Source organism: Bubalus bubalis, chromosome 7 (assembly GCF_019923935.1).
Source record: "Bubalus bubalis isolate 160015118507 breed Murrah chromosome 7, NDDB_SH_1, whole genome shotgun sequence".
Classification (NCBI taxonomy): domain Eukaryota; kingdom Metazoa; phylum Chordata; class Mammalia; order Artiodactyla; family Bovidae; genus Bubalus; species Bubalus bubalis.
This window is the reverse complement of record NC_059163.1, coordinates 59,160,646-59,181,242: the sequence shown is the minus strand read 5'-3', so window position 1 is coordinate 59,181,242 and position 20,597 is coordinate 59,160,646. Positions and strand designations below refer to the sequence as shown.

At 42.2% G+C, this 20,597-nt stretch overlaps 1 protein-coding gene across 13 annotated transcripts in view; it reads right to left on the bottom strand.

Moving 5' to 3' along the window:
• Positions 1–20,597, bottom strand: part of TMEM156 (transmembrane protein 156) — an 86,854-nt gene that overhangs the window by 27,962 nt on the left and 38,295 nt on the right. For 3 of the 13 annotated variants that reach the window (XM_006066126.4, XR_003110635.3, XR_003110640.3), the window contains 2 exons: positions 19,860–19,965; positions 16,976–17,551 (listed from right to left, as the gene is read on the bottom strand). In XM_006066126.4, the coding sequence (XP_006066188.1) occupies positions 17,539–17,551; positions 19,860–19,965 (119 nt within the window). In that variant the 3' untranslated portion in view covers positions 16,976–17,538. Of the gene's footprint in view, positions 1–861; positions 997–5,985; positions 6,037–13,192; positions 13,248–13,789; positions 13,851–16,975; positions 17,552–17,701; positions 18,336–19,859; positions 19,966–20,597 lie in introns of those variants that run through there. The other 10 variants (XR_003110637.3, XR_003110641.3, XM_006066127.4 and 7 more) reach the window with 8 other exon arrangements.

The window sequence follows — 20,597 nt, the reverse complement described above, 5'->3', positions numbered from 1 at the left end:
AACAGAAAAAAATTGTCATTTCAATCTCACTGGAAAAAGCCAACTTCCTTAGCCAGATAGTGTAGTGTGTCTAATCTTCCTGCTAAACCTGAACAATTCTAGGTCTATGTAATGACTACAGAAGCAATTTCAGAAACTTCTGGAGGGAAACACCACACAAATGAATGAGTCTGTGGTTCCCGGTTATTAGCTTGATGCCCAAATGCTTATCATATTTGCAAGAGGCAGTTTACAATCTGCTCATCTTGACAAATGTAGCCCAAGGGGATTTAAATCCCTGCATTTGCAATTTCTATCTCTTCCTCTCCAAATTTATGGAGAAATGGTAGACACGAATAATGTGTCAGGGATGAATGAACTGAGGTCTCTGTTCCGCTCCTGCAGCTCTATTTCACTCAAAGGAGAGTAATAAATGGAAAACAAAGAAAAGTCTCAGCAGATAATGAATCTGAGTCCTAATGACCTTCCCAAACTACAGAAATGGATTGTAACTTACTTGGCATTGCCCAAACTGTTTGATGCCTGTAGAGAAGTATGAAAATATTTTTGACTGTTTAGGGCCACAGCTGGGCATTTTAAGTATGTCCTCTATGATTCATGAAGAGTCAAAACTACTCTTCCACAAAAAGGTGAAAGTCATCCATCAGTGGTAATGGAAGACTTGCTTCCAACCTGCCCTGTCTATTGCCTTGATGGTGGTGTGATTGATTATTAAGGAGTCTTGGACTATTCTGCAGCCCCCAAGGACCATAGTATGGCCATTTATATAACATATGGGTGTCACAATCCAATGCCTGATATCCTACATCTCTCTTGTAAAACCACTTGATTTCTGGCCAGGTATGTAGAGTGAAAACTCACATTTACTCAAAGGAAGTTATGTGTGAAATAACAGGCTTGCTTGCTGAAAGTAACAAGTCTGTCACTTGACTGGTCATCTCCATCTGGATTGCTGCGAAGGCAGCAGCTGGTCAGTCACTGCTAGGGCATCGATACCTAATGGGAATAATATACATCAATGGTCTGAAATCACTTGGCTTAAAAGCAAAAGGCTCATTGATTTTTAAGTGCAGGAATAAAGTCCTCCATGTGTTGCATCCAAACAATCCACCCGCTGTTGCCTTTTGTCTCTTTGAGATAGTCATATTTTTTTCTTGTTTCCGGAGCTAAAACTAAAACAAATCATGAAATAAAGTAAAAGAGGGAAACATCTATTGATTTTAATGAACCTCTACCCTTTATTCATTCAATCATCCATTCATCCATATATTCATCCAACCAGTTCACAACATTATGGCAACTGTCGTGCACTCTACCGAATAGGGTTCAACTTGAAATTCACTTTGCAGGTCTCTCATCCAAAACCATATAAATCAGTTTGAAAGACAAATATACTAATCCACTAGGTATATCCACAGTTTCTGCTTGTTGTTGTTATTGTTTAGTCACTAAATTGTGCCTGACTCTTTGTGACCCCATGAACTGCGGCCTGCCAGACTCCTCTGTCCATAGGATTTCCCAGGCGAAAATACTGGAGTAGGTTGCCACTCCCTTTTCCAGGGGATCTTCCCAACCCCAGGATCCAACACACATCTCCTGCATTGGAAAGTGGATTCTTAACTTCTGAGCCACCAGGGAAGCATCCACCTATATGTTGATAACATGCAAATTTCTACCTGGAGCCCTAACATCACTCCTGGATTCCAACCATAGAGTCAGCTTCCTATCAGACATCTGTATATCAGTGTTTGGGTGTTCCACTAAACTTAATCTGAACATGTCTGAATTGAATTGATCACCTTTCCCCCCTCCTCCTATTGGATGCATAGTGTTACTTCTGCCAGAAGCCTAGCTGTCACCCTCGGCTCCTACTTTTTCCTCACCCTCAGTGCCCAATCAGCTAGCGGCTATTTCTTTGTATATCTTCCTGGATCCCATTGCCTCCGTCTTGTTTCCCTTTCTTCTCATCATTCTGAACTGGCATAATAGATACTGAAGGACGGCAGCATATGCCACTCCAATATATGACTGTAGGGGTTCAGGACATGCCATCCCCAAATATGCAGCTTTGGTATGTTGATTACTGTTGAGCTGTAGGCTCTTGAAAAACAGCAAATACAGGGAGAGGCTTTGAACTTCCCTTACCTTCCTGAAGACAGATACTCCATAAGGGACTCAGTTGTCATAGATTCCTAAACTGGGAGTTTCAACAACCAGGGAAAATTGCCTCAATACAGAAGAGGAGACTAGCAGTCAACACCACTTCCAGACAGACTTTATCACAAACCATCATATTTCCCATCTATTCTTCTAAGGGTCCACTCATCTTTCCAAAAAATCATTTGCTCTACCCTAAGTATTTTGGCCACCTCATGCGAAGAGTTGACTCATTGGAGAAGACTCTGATGCTGGGAGGGATTGGGGACAGGAGGAGAAGGGGACGACAGAGGATGAGATGGCTGGATGGCATCACTGACTCGATGGACATGAGTCTGAGTGAACTCCGGGAGTTGGTGATGGACAGGGAGGCCTGGCGTGCTACGATTCATGGGGTCACAAAGAGTCAGACACAACTGAGCGACTGAACTGAACTGAATTTAAGAGGCTGACATCTCCTGCCCCCTTCCCTATTTAGAATTCAGGATTTAAGTCTGAATTCTAAGCTACCTCTTTGAGTTACTCATTTTTCCCTGGGTATCACCCTTGTATACATGAGATTGCTGCTGCTGCTAAGTTGCTTCAATCATGTCCAACTCTGTGCAACCCCATAGACGGCAGCCCACCAGGCTCCCCCTCCCTGGGATTCTCCAGGCAAGAACACTGGAGTGGGTTGCCATTTCCTTCTCCAATGCATGAAAGTGAAAAATGAAAGTGAAGTCTTTCAGTCGTGTCCAACTCTTAGCAACCCCATGGACTGCAACCTACCAGGCTCCTCTGTCCATGGGATTTTCCAGGCAAGAGTACTGGAGTCGGGTGCCATTGCCTTCTCCGATACATGAGATTACATGTTAGTAAATTTCTGATTGTTTTTCTCTTGTCAATCTGCCTTTTACTACAGGGGTCTCAGTTAAGAACTCAGAATCAGTTCAGTTCAGTTCAGTCGCTCAGTCGTGTCCGACTCTTTGCGACCCCATGAATTGCAGCACGCCAGGCCTCCCTGTACATCACTAACTCCCGGAATTCACCCAAACTCATGTCCATCAAGTCGGTGATGCCATCCAGCCATCTCATCCTCTGTCGTCCCCTTCTCCTCCTGCCCCCAATCCCTCCCAGCATCAGAGTCTTTTCCAATGAGTCAACTCTTCTCATGAGGTGGCCAAAGTATTGGAGTTTCAGCTTTAGCATCAGTCCTTCCAAAGAAGACCCAGGACTGATCTCCTTTAGAATGGACTGGTTGGATCTCCTTGCAGTCCAAGGGACTCTCAAGAGTCTTCTCCAACACCACAGTTCAAAAGCATCAATTCTTTGACGCTCAGCTTTCTTCACAGTCCAACTTTCACATCCATACATGACTACTGGAAAAAGAATAGCTTTGACTAGATGGACCTTTGTTGGCAAAGTAATGTCTCTGCTTTTCAATATGCTATCTAGGTTGGTCATAGCTTTCCTTCCAAGGAGTAAGTGTCTTTTAATTTCACAGCTGCAATCACCATCTGCAGTGATTTTGGAGCCCAAAAATATAAAGTCTGACACTGTTTCCACTGTTTCCCCATCTACTTCCCATGAAGTGATGGGACCAGATGCCATGATCTTCGTTTTCTGAATGTTGAGCTTTAAGCCCACTTTTTCACTCTCCACTTTCACTTTCATCAAGAGGCTTTTGAGTTCCTCTTCACTTTCTGCCATAAGGGGGGTGTCATCTGCATATCTGAGGTTATTGATATGTCTCCCAGCAATCTTGATTCCAGCTTGTGCCTCTTCCAGCCCGGGGTTTCTCATGATGTACTCTGCATATAAGTTAAATAAGCAGGGTGACAATATACAGCCTTGACGAACTCCTTTTCCTATTTGGAACCAGTCTGTTGTTCCATGTCCAGTTGCTTCCTGACCTGCAGATAGGTTTCTCAAGAGGACTCAGAATGGTAGGGGGTAATTATTTTTCCTCCCCTATGATACCAATCTGGTGTCAGTGCAGGTATTAGTTCCCCTCTAATCACTCATTGTGGTAGTATCAGCGTAGATTCCCTAAGAGTGCAAATCTGGTTATTCCTTTAATTGAAACCTTCATTGGCTGAACCCCAGCATCTGGGAGAATACCCAAACAAAGTCCTTTATTGTCTGGTCCCTCCTACCTTTTAGGGCACCTTCATCAATTCCTCATCAACTCAAGGGCAAAACCCACAGAGATCCTTGTATATGGCCCCTTGCACCACGCTCCCTCTCAGCTCTGTGTAGTGGCAGTTTAACTTATGCAGGTGCTACCATCCGTTGATTGGAGCCCATCAGCGGCCCGTATGAACTAGAAATTCGACGTTATTGATAATGTCAGAACAGTGCATTCCTAAAATCAGCATAGCATCATTAGCACAAATTGTGCTTTAATGAAATTGATCTTAGACTGGATTTTTAAAAATCTGGCTATAATATAACCCCCAAAGAGGGATGAGATTTCCTCCAGTGTCTCAATCTTTTCTCACTGCAGTGATTCAAAAATGTACTCAGTGATAATTGGGAAGGAAAAAAAAAGAACTTTCCTGAGAAGTGGGTTAACCATTAATAAACCTTTTTTTTTTTTAACCCTAAGGACTTCCTAAATGTTTTAGTGTACTATTGTGCACTGGAACTCTCCAAAAGGGGGCTTGAAGGTGCAGCCTCTCTCTAGTTAAGCAGGGAAGCCTATATCTGGAGCAAAAATTAACAGCCACCTTCAGTGGTGTTGCTCTGAATACAGTCTGGCTTCCCTCTCTTCCAATAACTCTGTGTGTAATAAATTATTCTTTCAGTTGTGCAGTAGTATTTAAGGGCTGTCGGCTTAAACTTTAATTGGTTAAGCAGTTACAAGCTCAAATGATAGAGTATGAAAAATATCACAATAGATCACAGTATTGTCAATTTTCCCCTGCAGAACCCTGACATTCTCAAGTTTAACAAAGCCCGTCCCTCTCCCACGTTAATTACCACAGTGTCCTTGAAACAGAATAGCATGGTTATTACTATGTCAAAGAGAGCATGCTTCCATCTCCTGCATGTCAGAAGCCCGTGTGTGTGTGTGTGTGTGTGTGTGTGTGTGTTGGAGGACACATAGATCTTAAAGTAAACCCCTCTTTTCTGTACACAACTGCCCAAGTGCCTTCATATATGTTCTTTCCACTCTGTCCAACTTCTCCTTTAAGTCTCAGATTGTGTCCCTTCCTCCAGAAAGTCTTCTCTCATTTCTTCCTCCTTGATTTCAGCGCCCTTGTCTGGGCTCCAATAACATTCCATTCATTAAGTCCACAAACACTTAACTGGGTAATTTCTACATCAGATACCAGTACTTGTTAACGGTGCTCAGATACTAGCTTGTTTGGGGCACAGGTAGGCCAACCTGGTCCTCAGGGAGGGGGCGCTATACACCCAGGGCTCTTAGCACCAGTTCCCAAGAGAGGCAAGAAGCCTCCTCCCACCTCATTCTCCCTACTGCTCCTCCAGCACCGCCCATCCATGCAAACCAGCAAATTCTCAGGAACACAGCCTGTGTGAATTCTGCCACTAAAACATGCCATTTAAAGAGATTCTTTTTTGCTCACATTGATCAAATTATTCTATTAAAAAAGCAACAACTACTACTGAATAATGAACTTTTCTTCTAGCATTAGTCTGTAATTAAAAGAGCTTGAATAAAATAGACAATTTTTAAACACCCTTTTTTTCTACTGAATTTTTCACTCTGAATAAAGAATAATGTCCAAAAAAATCTTACTGTGATGTAAGCATTAAGCACTGTCAATTTGTTTTGACATAGTGGAACTTTGTTTTGATAAATTGCTTAAAAATAAAACTTACTTTGTCTGTTTGCCAAAATAGGGTGGGGAATGGAGATGATTTCCTGTTTCTCTGTAACAAATTTCAAGCAGAAAAATGTGTTTTAAATCCAGTAAGCAGAAAAGGACTTTCTGGGCACTTAGTTCCTAGCATTTTCTAATCAATATTTCGCTGTTTTTGCATTGTAATTAGTACCTTTCACCACAGGGGATCTTGAGATGAGTTCAAAGAATTTAACTCTTAAATAATCTATTAAATGATTCACTTTTGATCCTATTTGATGAGCATCTAGAGCAAAAAGCTTCCCTCTGTGCAATTCATCTCATAACTACCAAGTAATCAAGTTCTTTAGATGTATTTGGCTGCATGGGTAGAGACAAGAAAAACATTTGTTGTGTAGGAGTACTTGCAGTTCAATGGTGTTCATAAGTGTATGCTCCAAGCATCACTGGGGCACAAGAGAGTCATGCTACAGAACCTCCCCCACCTTGCCAGAAGTGTGTACAAAAAGGTATTGGACAATCTTCTTTTCCTAAGAAAATGAATCTACTTTTATCTCCATAGCGAGAGTTAATAATTAAGATATAACAGAGTGTTAAGGGCATGGACTTTGAACTGAGACCACCTGGTTCAAATCTCAGCTCTGCCACTTAAATCTGTGTATCCTTAAGCAAGTTACTTAACCTCTCTGTGCCTTACTTTCTTCATCTGTAAATTGGGATCCTGATAAGAGTACTTATTTTCAGATATTGTGAGATAAACAAATTAACCAGTACATTTTTAGTGCCTAAAGTCGTGGTGGCGATAGTTTAGTTGCTAAGGTCTTGTCCGACTCTTTGCAACCCCATGGACTGTATAGCCCACCAGGCTCCTCTGTCCATGGGATTTCCCAGGCAAGAATACTGGAGTGGGTTGCCATTTCCTTCTCCAGGAGATCTTCCCCTCCCAAGTATTGAACCTGGGTCTCCTGCATTACAGATGGATTCTTTATCAACTGAGCCACCAGGGGAAAACCTCTTCCCAATTCCTACCCTAACATTGGGCTGTTTTGGCAGCAGTTGTCTAAGCTATGATTCCCTAAGGTGACTGAAAAAATAGAGCAGATATATATCTTTTAGTGGGAATCGAGGAAGACTTTCTCCAAATGCACACAGCTAGAAACTAAAGTCAAAAATGGGAGATAATCACTTTCAGAACCCTAACCCATATGTTTCCCTAGAGCAAACCACTTCCTTTCCAAACATGAATTTCTTTATAGATTGTTGAAAATAGTTAAGGCGCCATATAAGGATATAAACTGATGCCTGTCTTTACCAGATGCCAAATCTCTGAAAGGACTATCTCCGAAACAAAAATTTTAACTCCTCAAAGCAAATTATGAATTTAGGGGAGAAATGAAAATTTTAAGGTCACCATTCTGTATTAAGTATGAGAGAAAGAGGAGTAAAGCAGGCTGTGGTTTATAATAAAAAAGAATGAAAATAAAAAGCAGGCTGCACTACCCTGGACAAAGGAGACCCTGTCTATTTCTAGTTCTGTCACGGACAAGCTCTGTGATGTGACCTTGAGAGAAACCCTCAACCTCTGGGAGATTCAGTTTCGTCAGCTGTAAAATGAGGGCACTGACCAGATGATTTCTAAGATTTCTTACAGCTCAAACATCCTATGGTTTTATGAAATAAAATAGATGTTAGAGGTTGTATATAGCAGGCTACTGAAGCAGGAAATGATCTTTTTGCAAGGATGTTACTGGTAGCTCATGGAATCGAAGGGAAGGCTGGAGAACCAAACTCAGGATCAAGGCAGTTTGGAGGGGGTGGGTGGATCCTAGGGGGTCTAAAAGCAGGAATGACGCAACTTAACTGCCAGAATGAAGAACTCAAATAATATTTTCCATTCTCATGTCACTATAAATTCAAAGTCCTGAGAAAGTGGGTCAGATTGATCTAGTTCAGGTCACATGTCACCCCTTGGCTGATGGGCAAGAAACCTCGATTTACATACAGCCTTGCCAAGACATCGTTCAATGGACGAGACATAATTCCTAAGAGGAAAGTGGCATAAGATCACAAAAGAAAGATAATGACAACCATTCAACTCTTCACTACAAACACTGTGCCTGCCTTTGTACTATCACACACTGAAAATCACCTTTCTATGTAGAAATAGTTGGGCTATTTTCACAGTCCATCTGAAAATAGACATATCTTTGGAGGAAATGATGGCCCTATGACAACCCTGTGGACACCCATCATGAAATGCTGGACGAGGACACACGCTGATGAAGAGCCTTGCTGCTGCTAAGTCACTTCAGTCGTGTCTGACTCTGTGCGACCCCATAGACGGCAGCCCATCAGGCTCCCTCGTCCCTGGGATTCTCCAGGCAAGAACACTGGAGTGGGTTGCCATTTCCTTCTCCAATGCATGAGCCTTAGTGTGCCTCAAAAGGTTGTCCCGAGGGGGAAGCCTGTGTTTTGTTTTCAATCAGTTTCTCTTTGCACATCTCCTTAGGATGAGGAGCATTCTAGGAGGCACTCATCAGTCATTTCCTCTTCTTCCATGTTTACAGAGACCTGTTTTCATTCTGACAGTCAATTTCTCTCCCTGCTTAAGGAACCAGGCCAATCTGAGTTCTTCTAGACCCTGGTACTCAGCTGGTAAAGAATCTGCCTGCAATGCAGGTGACCCTGGTTCGATTCTTGGGTCAGGAAGAAGCTCTGGAGAAGGGAACAGCTACTCACTCCAGTATTTTTGGGCTTCCCCAGTGGCTCAGCAGTAAAGAATCCGCCTGCAATGCAGGAGGCCTGGGTTTGATCCCTGGGTTGGGAAGATCCCCTGGAGAAGGGAACGGCTGCCCACTCCAGTATTCTGGCCTGGAGAATTCCATGGACTGTAGTCTAGGGTCGCAAAGAGTCAGACACGACTGAGTGACTTTCACTTTCACTTTCAAACCGGTCATAATGGTCTCGATCCCCCTGTGCTCTCATCGTTGGGTTTAAGGGTAGGTCTGTGACCCAATTGCCACCTGGCCTGGAAAAACTATGACTTAGCACACACACTTGTGACCCAAATCTAGATGCTCTGACATGAGGAGAAATCTTTCCAGAAGGGGGCTTCCTTCTTTTCACTTTTAAAAAGAACAGAGTGGTGGAAGAACATGCTGTGGGACCACCATTTAGTACAAACTGTCCTTGAAACCATGAGAGGGGAGCCTGAAGACAATGCCAACAAGTAGAAGGCAGCAGAGAGGAAAAGGAGGAAGAACAGGTGCTCAGTGACCTGAGTTCTTGAGTTCACCAGCTTGGGAAACACCCTACTCAGAATTCTGTTGGGTGAGACAATGCATCTTCTTATCATTTATGTCACTTCAACTTGGGCCTGCTATTATTTGCAGATAAAAGTATCTCAAATGATAACCTAAATATTATATTCTTTCAATAAGCAATAAATTTATCTCCATATTTCCCTCTGGTAACAGCCTTAACTCTCAGGGTTGGGGAGGGAATAACTCATCCAGAAGACTTTGTGAAGTATTATTTTTGCCAAAATGGACTGTTTTTGCCCCACGCCCTTTCATGCACACTTCATCTTGTCCTTCAAATTAAAGAAGCTTCTAGTCCACTCTATCTTTACTAAGGTAATGATTCCTAGTTCATAGAGGATTTTAAAATGCATCCGTTTGTTGTCATGCCTCTCCATTAATCAATAACATACCTATTTAGATTTTTCAAATGTAAGAACTTCCTTTCACCCATTATCCTAAGATTGCCACCCATCAGAATAGCACCAATAGTTGGAAATGGTTAATAAAGATGTAGGGACTTCCCTGGCGGTCCGGTGGCTAAGACTGCACTCCCGGAAGTGCAGGGGGCCCTGGTTTGATCCTTGGTCAGGGAACTAGATCCCACATGCTGCAACTAAGAGTTTGTGTGCCACAACTGAGAGTTCACACGCTGCAACTAAAGATCCCGCAAGTTGCAATTAAGACCTGGTACAGCAGTGTCCACAGGACTGGAAAAGATCAGTTTTCATTCCAATCCCAATGAAAGGCAATGCCAAAGAATGTTCAAACTACTGCACAATTGCACTCATCTCATACACTAGCAAAGTAGTGCTCAAAATTCTCCAAGCTGGATTTAGAAAAGGCAGAGGAACCAGAGATCAAATTGCCAAAATCCGTTGGATCGTAGAAAAAGCAAGAAAGTTTCAGAAAAACGTCTACTTCTGCTTTATTGACTATACCAAAGCCTTTAACTATGTGGATCACAACAAACTGGAAAATTCTTTATGAAATGGAAATACCAGACCACCATACCTGCCTCCTGAGAAATCTGTATGCAGGCCAAGAAGCAACAGTTAGAACTGGACATGGGACAACAGACTGGTTCCAAACCGGGAAAGGATTATGTCAAGGCTGTATATTGTCACCCTGCTTATTTAACTTATGTGCAGAGTACATCATGAGAAATGCTGGGCTTGATGAAACACAAGCTAGAATCAAGATTGCCAGGAGAAATATCAATAACATCAGATATGCAGATGATACCACTGTTATGGTAGAAAGTGAAGAAGAACTAAAGTGCCTTTTGATGAAACTGAAAGAGGAGAGTGAAAAAGTTGGCTAAAAACTCAACATTCAGAAAACGAAGATCATGGCATCTGGTCCCTCACTTCACGTAAAATAGATGGAGAATCAATAGAAACAGTGACAGGCTTTATTTTTTTGGGCTCCAAAATCACTGCAGATGGTGACTGCAGCCATGAAATTAAAAGACGCTTGCTCCTTGGAAGAAAAGTTATGACCAACCTAGACAGCATATTAAAAAGCAGAGACATTACTTTGCCACAAACGTCCTTCTAGTCAAAGGTATGGTTTTTCCAGTGGTCATGTATGGGTGTGAGAGTTGGACTAGAAAGAAAGCTGAGCACCAAAGAACTGATGCTTTTGAACTGTGGTGTTGGAGAAGACTCTTGAGAGTCCTTTGGACTGCAAGGAGATCCCACCAGTCCATCCTAAAGGAAACCAGTCCTAAATATTCATTGGAAGGACTGATGCCGAAGCTGAAACTCCCAATACCTTGGCCACCTTTTGCGAAGAACTGACTCACTGGTAAAGACCCTGATGCTGGGAAAGATTGAAGGCAGGAGAAGAAGGTGACGACAGAGGATGAGATGGTGGGATGGCATCACCAACTTGATGAACATGAGTTTGAGTAGACTCCGGGAGTTGGTGATGGACAGGGAGGCCTGGCATGCTGCAGTCCATGGGGTCACAAAGAGTTGGACATGACTGAGTGACTGAACTGAACAGCCAAATAAATAATTTTTTTTACGAAAAGAAAGATATAGACAGAAAAGAGAAGTAAAATAAAAATAGAGAAGGAAGTAAACAAAATCAAATCACGAGAATCAACTGTCAGAAAAATGAGTCTGAGTCTTTATTCTAGCATGTTTTATATGAAGGAAAAGAAATATAATTGGGAGAAAGATAGAGCTGTCTTCTGACAGAAGGAGAAAGGATGATGCAATTTATACAATATTTATCTCTTTTAAAATTTGATTTTATTAAATTTCAAGTGGGTACAAAAGTGTATTTTAAAATATATGTAAGCTACATAGAATCACAACACAATGACTCCCATATATCCACTACCAAGTATACAAGAGAACATGGCAATGTGTTAGATGTCCCTGGCATGTAGATCCCCAGCCCCACTCCCTTCCACATGACTTCGAGGTTAACACTGTGCCAAATTTATAACCAATATCTGTCAAAATCCATTGATGAGTATTGCAAAGGAGGAGCAGGTAGGGAGAAGTGAGTACCTGTCACTAGGGACTCGGAAGCTGGAAAAGATGTAATTCCCAGTCTCCTCCCAGTCTGGTGGGGAAACAGACATGAGTACAATGGTTGTGGAGTGAGGCAGGATGTGAGAAGGACTTTGATAAGAGGACTAAGCCCTAGGGAAGCACAGAAAAGAGACATTATTCCAACTGGCATCAGCAGGGGCTGCTCCATGGACATGGTAGCCCATCTGCCTTTGAGGGGTGGAGAGGATTTCTGCAGATGGAAGGAAAGGGAACAGTCGGAAAGGAAGCTGGAGGAACAAGGTGGTCTGAAGAATGACTGCTCCATCCAGGATGACTAAGTATGCAGGGTGCATGGAGAAGCAGAGCTTGAAACTCGGATGAAAGTAAAGCTTGAAGGGAATCTTATGGAAAATGAAAATTCTGGAAACCAAAGGCGGTAGCTGTAAGTTTGGGCAATACTGTTTTCCACATAGAGATCTGGAGGGATGCCCTCTGCCTCTCTTCTCTCACCTTCCCCTGCTGCACCCTCAGGCCACACCTGCATCAAATCATTGCCAAGTGCCACCAATTCTCCCCTGACACCCTCTCCTCTGGCCATCCCTCTTTCTTCCATGCTAATCCCACCATGTCTGCTCAGTGTCTCAGCAACGTAGCCAGCCTTCCGCCTGGTGCCATGGTTCCCTGCCCACTCCAGTTGACACCTGAATTCCTCTGGACGGAGAGCTGGGGTCCCCCCTACTCAGCAGGACACAGAGATCAAGGAGATAAGTGTGGAGCACAGCTGGGAAGGGTCGCCTGCTGTGAGAACCACAGACACACAGAGGATGAAGCTATAAGTCATACGGAGGGGGTATGAGATGGGTCAAGGTCAGAAGTGGAACCAGTGGAAAAGTGAAGTGTGCTAACAGTCAGGCTCAGTGGTGTAGATTGGAAGCCTGGAGTCACACCAGACACCCAGGAACACGGGTTCATTTTTTTTGGAGCCAAGTGCGCAGGGAGCGGAGCAGAACTGGCTGGCTGAAGGAGAGACAGGCAGGACCAACAAGCCCAGGGACATTCCATCAGAAGACTCCTTCAAGGTCAGGTTTACCCAGGCTCCTCTTACTCCCAGGAGAGAGGACACTGGAGCTCTGGGTGGGAGCCGTTTTCTCAGGCACCCCCAAGTGTCTTGTGCCCTTCATTCCATCTTGACCCTGCAGTGTGAATCCTGGGGGCAGCTCCAGCTTTGCAGCCCACCAGACCTCAACTGGAGCTAGATATTAGTCCAGAAATGACACGCTAACTGGTTAGCTTCCTGGAGGTAATGACACCTTGAGAGCTATTGTGAGGAGGAAATGAGTGTACATGGCATGTGCCTGGTGTATAAGAAAGCTCAAGAAATAGTTCTTCATCCAACAAATATTTATTAAGCACCTACTTGTGAGCCGAGCGTTCTACCAGCTGCCAGGGATAGTATGGTGAACAGAACCAGTCTAGGCAGGGAGACAGATCTTAATTAATAATCATGAAAATAATTGTAAATGACAGATATGAAAAGGGCATGAGGGCTGAGCAAGCACAGATTTACTGAGGGATTAGGAAAACTCATCTTTCAGACGCTGCTCAGAAGTGGGCTTCTGGAGAAGCCTACCAAATCACCCTCAACTGGCAATGATTCTATCGGCCTGTGAATTCTCAGCAGGAAGCATGCAGCCTATTAATGACACATCTGACCATGGCACCTAGTATTATAATTAGTGGCATGCATCTCCTGTCTCCTTCACATCATAGCCTGCGGGCAGACAGCAGGCCATCTACATCTTTCAGTGCTTCACAGTTTCAGTTAAAGTCTATTATTTTTATAAATAAGTGAAATCAGCTTTTAAAAGCTGCCACAATGTAACACAATTCAAAGCTTGATTTATGCTTTTTGTATGCAAGTTCCCATTGATTTCCAAGTCATTTGTCAGAATATAGTAGGTGATATGCAAGGAAACAATAATTTGGCTTCTCAGAAATGATATAATGTCCATACCTCAGAGAGTGTGACACCCCTAAATTCCTGCTGAAGTATTCCAGATCTGAGCCTGACTCACCTATTAATCAGGGAAATACAAGCAAGAAAAAGTATGATTAGTAGAATTCCATTTGCCAAATCCTCAATCTCTAAATTTTACAATTAGAACCTCAGTTTGTGAGCTAACAACAACAACAAAATATAGAGTACAAACAACAAAAAAAAACCTTTATGTGCTGAAACATTCATTCCTGTTAGATTGCTTAATCAGATTCTGCAGTTAAACTCTGAAAATCTACTCAGATAAGCAATTTTAGCCATATATTGACATTAAGAGATTAAGTTCCACCTTAACTCTCTGAAGATATGTTTCTTTCCTACATTCTTTTTTATTTCCTTTCCATTATCGTTCGTTTATCTCACGATACTGAGTGTAGTTGACTGAACTACCCAGTAGGACCTTATTGCTTATCCATTCTATATGTAATAGTTTGCACCTACTAACTCCAACCAACCAGTCCATCCTAAAGGAGATAGTCCTGGGTGTTCATTGGAAGGACTGATGCTGAAGTTGAAACTCCAGTACTTTGGCCACCTCATGCGAAGAGTTTACTCATTGGAAAAGACTGATGCAGGGAGAGATTGGGGGCAGGAGGAGAAGGGGATGACAGACGATGAGATGGCTGGTTGGCATCACTGACTCGATGGACATGAGTTTGGGTAAACTCTGAGAGTTGGTGATGGACAGGGAGGCCTGGTGTGCTGCAGTTCATGGGGTCACAAAGAGTTGGACACGACTGAGCGACTGAACTGAACTAACTCCAAACTCCCAGCCCATCCCTCCCTACTCCCTCCACTTTGTCACTCACAAGTCTGTTCTCTCTGTCTCTTTTTGTTTTGCAGATAAATTCATTTGTGTCATATTTTAGATTCCACATATTATTGCTGTTGTTCAGTTGCTAAGTTGTTTCCAACTCATGGACAGCAGCATGTCAGGCTTCCCTGTCGTTCACCATCTCCTGGAGTTTGCTCAAACTCGTGTACATTGAGTTGATGGTGCCATCCAACCTTCTCATCCTCTGTTGTCCCCTTTTCCTCTTGCTTTCAATCTTTCCCAGCATCAGGGTCTTTCCCAATGAGTTGGCTCTTTGCATCAAATGGCCAAAATATTGGAGCTTCAGCTTCAGTATCAGTCCTTCCAAGGAATATTCAGAGTTGATTTCCTTTAGGATTGACTGGCTTGATTTCCTTGCTAACCAAGGGACTCTCAAGAGTCTTCAGCACCACAGTTCCAAAGTAAGGATGATATATGGTATTTGTCTTTCTCTGACTTCACTTAGTATGATAATCTCCAGGCCCATCCATGTTTCTGCAAATGGCAATATTTCATTCTTTCTTATGGCTGAGTAGAATTCTATTGTATATATACAGCACATCTTCTTTATCCATTCATCTGTTGATGGACATTTTGGTTGTTTCCATGTCCTGGCAATTGTGAGTAGAGCTGCTATGAACATTGGGGGTGCATGTATCATTTTGAATTGTAGTTTTGTCTGGGTATATGCCCAGGAGTGGAATTTCTGGGTCATATGGGTAGTTCTATTTTTAGTGATTTGAGGACTCTCCATACTGTTTTCCACAGTGGCTGCACCAATTTACATTCTTACCAACACTGTAGGAGGCTTCCTTTTTCTCTACACCCTCTCCAGCCTTTATGGTTTGTAGACTTTTTAATTATGGCCATTCTGACTAGTGTGAGGAGATACCTCATTGTAGTTTTTATTTACATTTCTCTAATAATTAGAAATGTTGAGCATCTTTTCGTGTGCTGCTGAAGAATTGATGCTTTTGAAGTGTGGTGTTGGAGAAGACTCTTGAGAGTCCCTTGAACTGCAAGGGGATCCAACCAGTCCATTCTAAAGGAGATCAGCCCTGGGATTTCTTTGGAAGGAATGATGCTAAAGCTGAAACTCCAGTACTTTGGCCACCTCATGCGAAGAGTTGACTCATTGGAAAAGACTGATGCTGGGAGGGATTGGGGGCAGGAGGAGAAGGGGACGACAGAGGATGAGATGGCTGGATAGTATCTGTGACTTGATGGACGTGAGTCTGAGTGAACTCCGGGAGTTGGTGATGGACAGGGAGGCTTGGCGTGCTGCAATTCATGGGGTTGCAAAGAGTTGGACATGACTGAGCAACTGACCTGAACTGAATGCCTTCTTTGGAGAAGATGTCTACCTTCTGCTCATTTTTCAATTGGGTTGTTTGTTTTTTTATTGTTGAGTTGTATGAGCTGATTGTATACTTTGGAAATTAAGCCCTTGTTGGTCACATAATTTTCAAATATTAATATTTTCTCCTATTCCATTGGTTGTCTTTTCATTTTGTTTATGGCTTCCTTTGCCATGCAAAAGCTTGTAAGTTTGATTAGGTCCCATTTATTTATTTTTGCTTTTATTTCTATTGCTTTAGGAGACCAACCTAAGAAACATTGGTACAATTTATGTCAGAGAATGTTTTGCCCATGTTCTCCTCTAGGAACTTTATGGTATCGTATATTATGTTTAAGTCTTTAAGCCATTTTGAGGTTATTTTTGTGTATGGTGTGAGGGTGTGTTCTAACTTCATTGATTTACATGCAGCTGTCCAACTTTCCCAGCATCACTTGCTGCAGAGACTGTCTTTTTCCCATTGTGTATTCTTGCTTCCTTCATTGAAGATTAATTGACCGTAGCTGTGTGAGTTTGCTTCCGGGCTCTCTGTTCTGCTCCATTGATCCATATGTCTGCTTTGTTGCCAGTACTGGTACCACACTGTTTTGATCACTGTAGCTTTATAGTGTTGTCTGACGTCTGGGAGGGTTACGCCTCCTGCTTTTTTTCTGGTTTTGCTTTGTTTTTCCCCCTGAGGGTTGCTTTGGCAATTCTGGGTCTTTTATGGTTCCATGTAAATTTAAAGATTATTGTTCTAGTTCTGTGAAAAATGTCATGAGAAATTTGATAGGGATCACATTAAATCTGTAGATTGCTCTGAGTAGTAAGGCCATTTTAATTCTTTGGAAGATATTTTCCTATTTTTCAAAGTTAAGAACTGTCCTTTTGTTTATATCTAATTTTAGTGTAATTAATATTTATAATAACTCTTGACATCAGTGATAGCTATAAAAAGATGACTACCAAAAGAAACAAAGGAAACATGTTGTTATTAGATTTAAATATTCATATATTTCACTTAAATTCATTTTATTTTGGTATCTTTGAACTTTTTAAACATCTCAGTGCTGAAAAGAGGCAAGATTTATAGATGCAAGCAAATGTATAAACAACCAACCCAGATCCTCTTAAGCAATTTGTAAAATAGGAACAATCCATCTGTTTAAGAAAACACATTAAATCAGGATCTGCAATGTGGGATGATGAGAGAAAGCATTTTCATCCTCAACCTTGTTTTTGGTATCTCAAAATCAAATTTGGGGGCTACTGTAAGCTGTATAATGGTAGATAAACAAAGGAAGTAAGTGTTCTCTTTCCATGGGTTTCATCAGCTTGTTTCTCATGACTCATAGTTCCTTTCTGAAAAAACTCTCTTTCCTTTGATCTCCTGGGTAAAATGAGTGCTATTGAGTTAGTTCCCATCAACCAGTCAGCATTTCTACTGGTTCCTATAGTGCAGCCTCAGCTGTACCAAATATTTACCAGTTAACTCATTCCCAGAATAGAGTTACGAGTACTCTTCAGAAGGGTTCAGTCCAAATTGCCCAGAGGAGTTCATAAGGATAGTCTGAAGATTTAAGAAACAAAGGCAAATATTATTCACACAAAAATACTGTTGACCTGAAAATAATTAGCGGAAAAAATTTTAAAACCATTTATTAAAACTATGTCTTATAAGAACACAAGAAAACTTCCTAAAGTCACTGATTAAAGGCTCTTTCCAATCCTTTGTTATACCACGGAGCCTCCTTTATGGCCCCAAGAAGACAGTGTGGTTAGTGGTAATAAACTTCTCAGCCTAGGAGCCAGGAAACCTAGGATCTCTTTCAGCCTCTGCCACTATATTTTTGAGGCTTATTTTCCACTTCTATAAAATAAAAATGCAAGTGTTTATGCACTACTAGAGAAACACAGAAGTTGGAATTTATCCATTCACTCGACAAATACTCATTGGACATTGGTTAAATACTAGGCAAAATGTGAAAGGGTCTCCCCATTACACTCCCCAAGTTCCTGTGAAGGCCTCTATCACGTTACTTGACACTCTATTGGAATTAGGGATTCCCTCATCTAATTCTTCCACTGACTGCTGTTATTTTGCCAATGAGTAGCAGAATTTTGGAGAAGGAAATGGCAACCCACTCCAGTGTTCTTGCCTGGAGAATCCCAGGGATGGAGGAGCCTTGTGGGCTGCCATCTATGGGGTCGCACAGAGTTGGACATGACTGAAGTGGCTTAGCAGCAGCAGCAGCAGAATTTTTGGCACACAGTAGGTACTCTAAAAGCATTTGGTGAGTGAACAGAGGAGAGTCTTCCTTCATATGCAAGGCTGAATATCCCAGAATGAGGACCTCAATGAGAAATATCAAGCATAAGAACTAGTAACACTTCATTAAAACATTATATGATGACACTATCGTCTCCCTAGGAATTTTGCCCTAAGACCCAAGCAGGCAGACCTGACTCTCTCTAGTCCTGAAGACAAAGGGATCCTTGGCACTTAGTTTCCAGTTTGGTGCACTGAGCCACCTATGCTGGATCCCCTTGGTTGACTCTCCCAATCTGCTCTCCCCTTTTGTCCACCTTGCTTGGTGCTTGGGAGACCAGCCCGTATGAACTGTCTCAATCTAGCTCCAGAGTCCCCTGGCTCTGGTTGGGTTTGGCCAGTGGAGAGTACTCGACATTGAGAAGAAAGAACAGTCAGATTGGGCTATTAATTCTCTCTCCTCAGGGCAACCACAGGCTGTTGTGTCCATGACCAAAAGCCACCGCTCCTATCAGGCAGTCCTGCGCACGTATTCTTTCTGCGTGTGTACGTGTGTCCCTCTCTCCCTGTCCCTCTGAGTTCTTTGTCTCTTTGGTCTCAGGGACAGTAGCAATGTCCCACTGTCACTAGTCCTAGGCTGCCACACTGTCCTGTTCCGGTTTTCCCACATGCTGACTTAAAAGGCCCTTTATGAAACTCTCCCCAAATTATTCAATATGAGTATATCATCCATTTCCTGCCAGGACCCAGGTATTATAAACACTAATCCTCATAAAAGAATACTAAGAAATGCTAGTTTCCCATTTTGTCCCAATTTTTATACCTCTTACAATGGTTATCCATAGTGCCTTTCACAAAATAGCTACTTAATAAATATTTGTTGAATGAAAGAAAAAGATTTCTAGGACACTTCTGATCACAGTTTTGTATTCAAATGCATGGAAATCAATGTGCATTCATCCAGGTTATAAAATACAAACTTTAGGGAAGTCTTTATTTCAGTAGTTGAGGGTCAATGAGTAGTTCTACTTTACAAATTTACATTCTCTCTTTTCTCATGTTCTGAGTGAAACAGTGAAGCCTGCTGGACTTCTGACTCAATCCCAGGGAACAGTGCCAAGAGATGAGCTGACATCTCAGGACACATGTTGTTCAACAGACTAAGAGATTAGTTTACTGGTCCTTACTAGACCTTGGAGGAAATAGTGATTTTATTTCATGCTATCTAATTCATATGAACCAATTTTGAAAGTTCATCACATTCTATCTCCTATGTGCTACATGCATGGTAAGTCACTTCAGTCATGTCAGACTCTTAGTGACCCTACGGACTGTAGCCTGCCAGACTCCTCTGTCCATGGGATTCTTCAGGTGAGAATACTGGAGTGGGTTGCCATTTCCTCCTCCAGGGGATCTTCCCAGCAATTGAACCCGTGTCTCTTATGTCTCCTGCATTGGCAGGCGGCTTCTTTACCACTAGCGCCACCTGGGAAGCCCTCTATCTGCTACATCCAGACAGGAGTGCAATTTGAAGTTAACTATACCTCCTTGGATCTATTCGAGTTTATAATAAATAGCCAAATCATCATTAAACTGAAGCATCACTCACCGTGTATGTTGATCTTGCTGATGCACCGCGGAAGTAACTTCTAGTTCTGGTATTGGAGGAAGCACGTCCTTGACTGGAGTCATCGGCAGCCTCTTTGTGGTCTCTGCTATTTAATAAAGAGAGCTGTTCTAGTCTTTATTTAGTCAACAGCAATGCAAAAGCAGACACAGTATATTCTACTGTAGTAAGAGAACAATGCCCTGGGTCTAAATAGGATTTTGGCAGTTTCTACCACTCACTCAATTTCCTGTCTGCAACTCTGACACTTTTCACCCATTTCTCTCAACTTTGTATCTTCCCTTTCATTCCTCCTCTCCCACCGCCTTCTGGGCACAAGATCCAAAGTATAGTGAAGGAGGAGCAAAGTAAAGAAAAAAACTTAAAGTACAACATCAAGTAGCAAGAAAACATTTTGGTTTAGAAAGTACAAACATTTCCTTCTATCGTATATTGTTTAAATATGGCCCTAAGAAGAATATTAATGACATCCTTGATTTCAGGGACAGTTTTACCAACAAGCGAATTTACAGATAATGATGAAGTCTAGCCTGCTCTGCTATGACTCTGTGACTTTATAAAATTCTTCTGATATTATCTTCAACTGACTTCAAGTAGGAGACAAAATTTTCTCTTCATGGTTCAGTGGTGTTGCTCTCATTCCACTGGGGTCCTGAGTCTTGCTTTTCTAGTTTTTATATTGAAACTTGAGTTCTACATAATACATGTGATTTTTTTGCT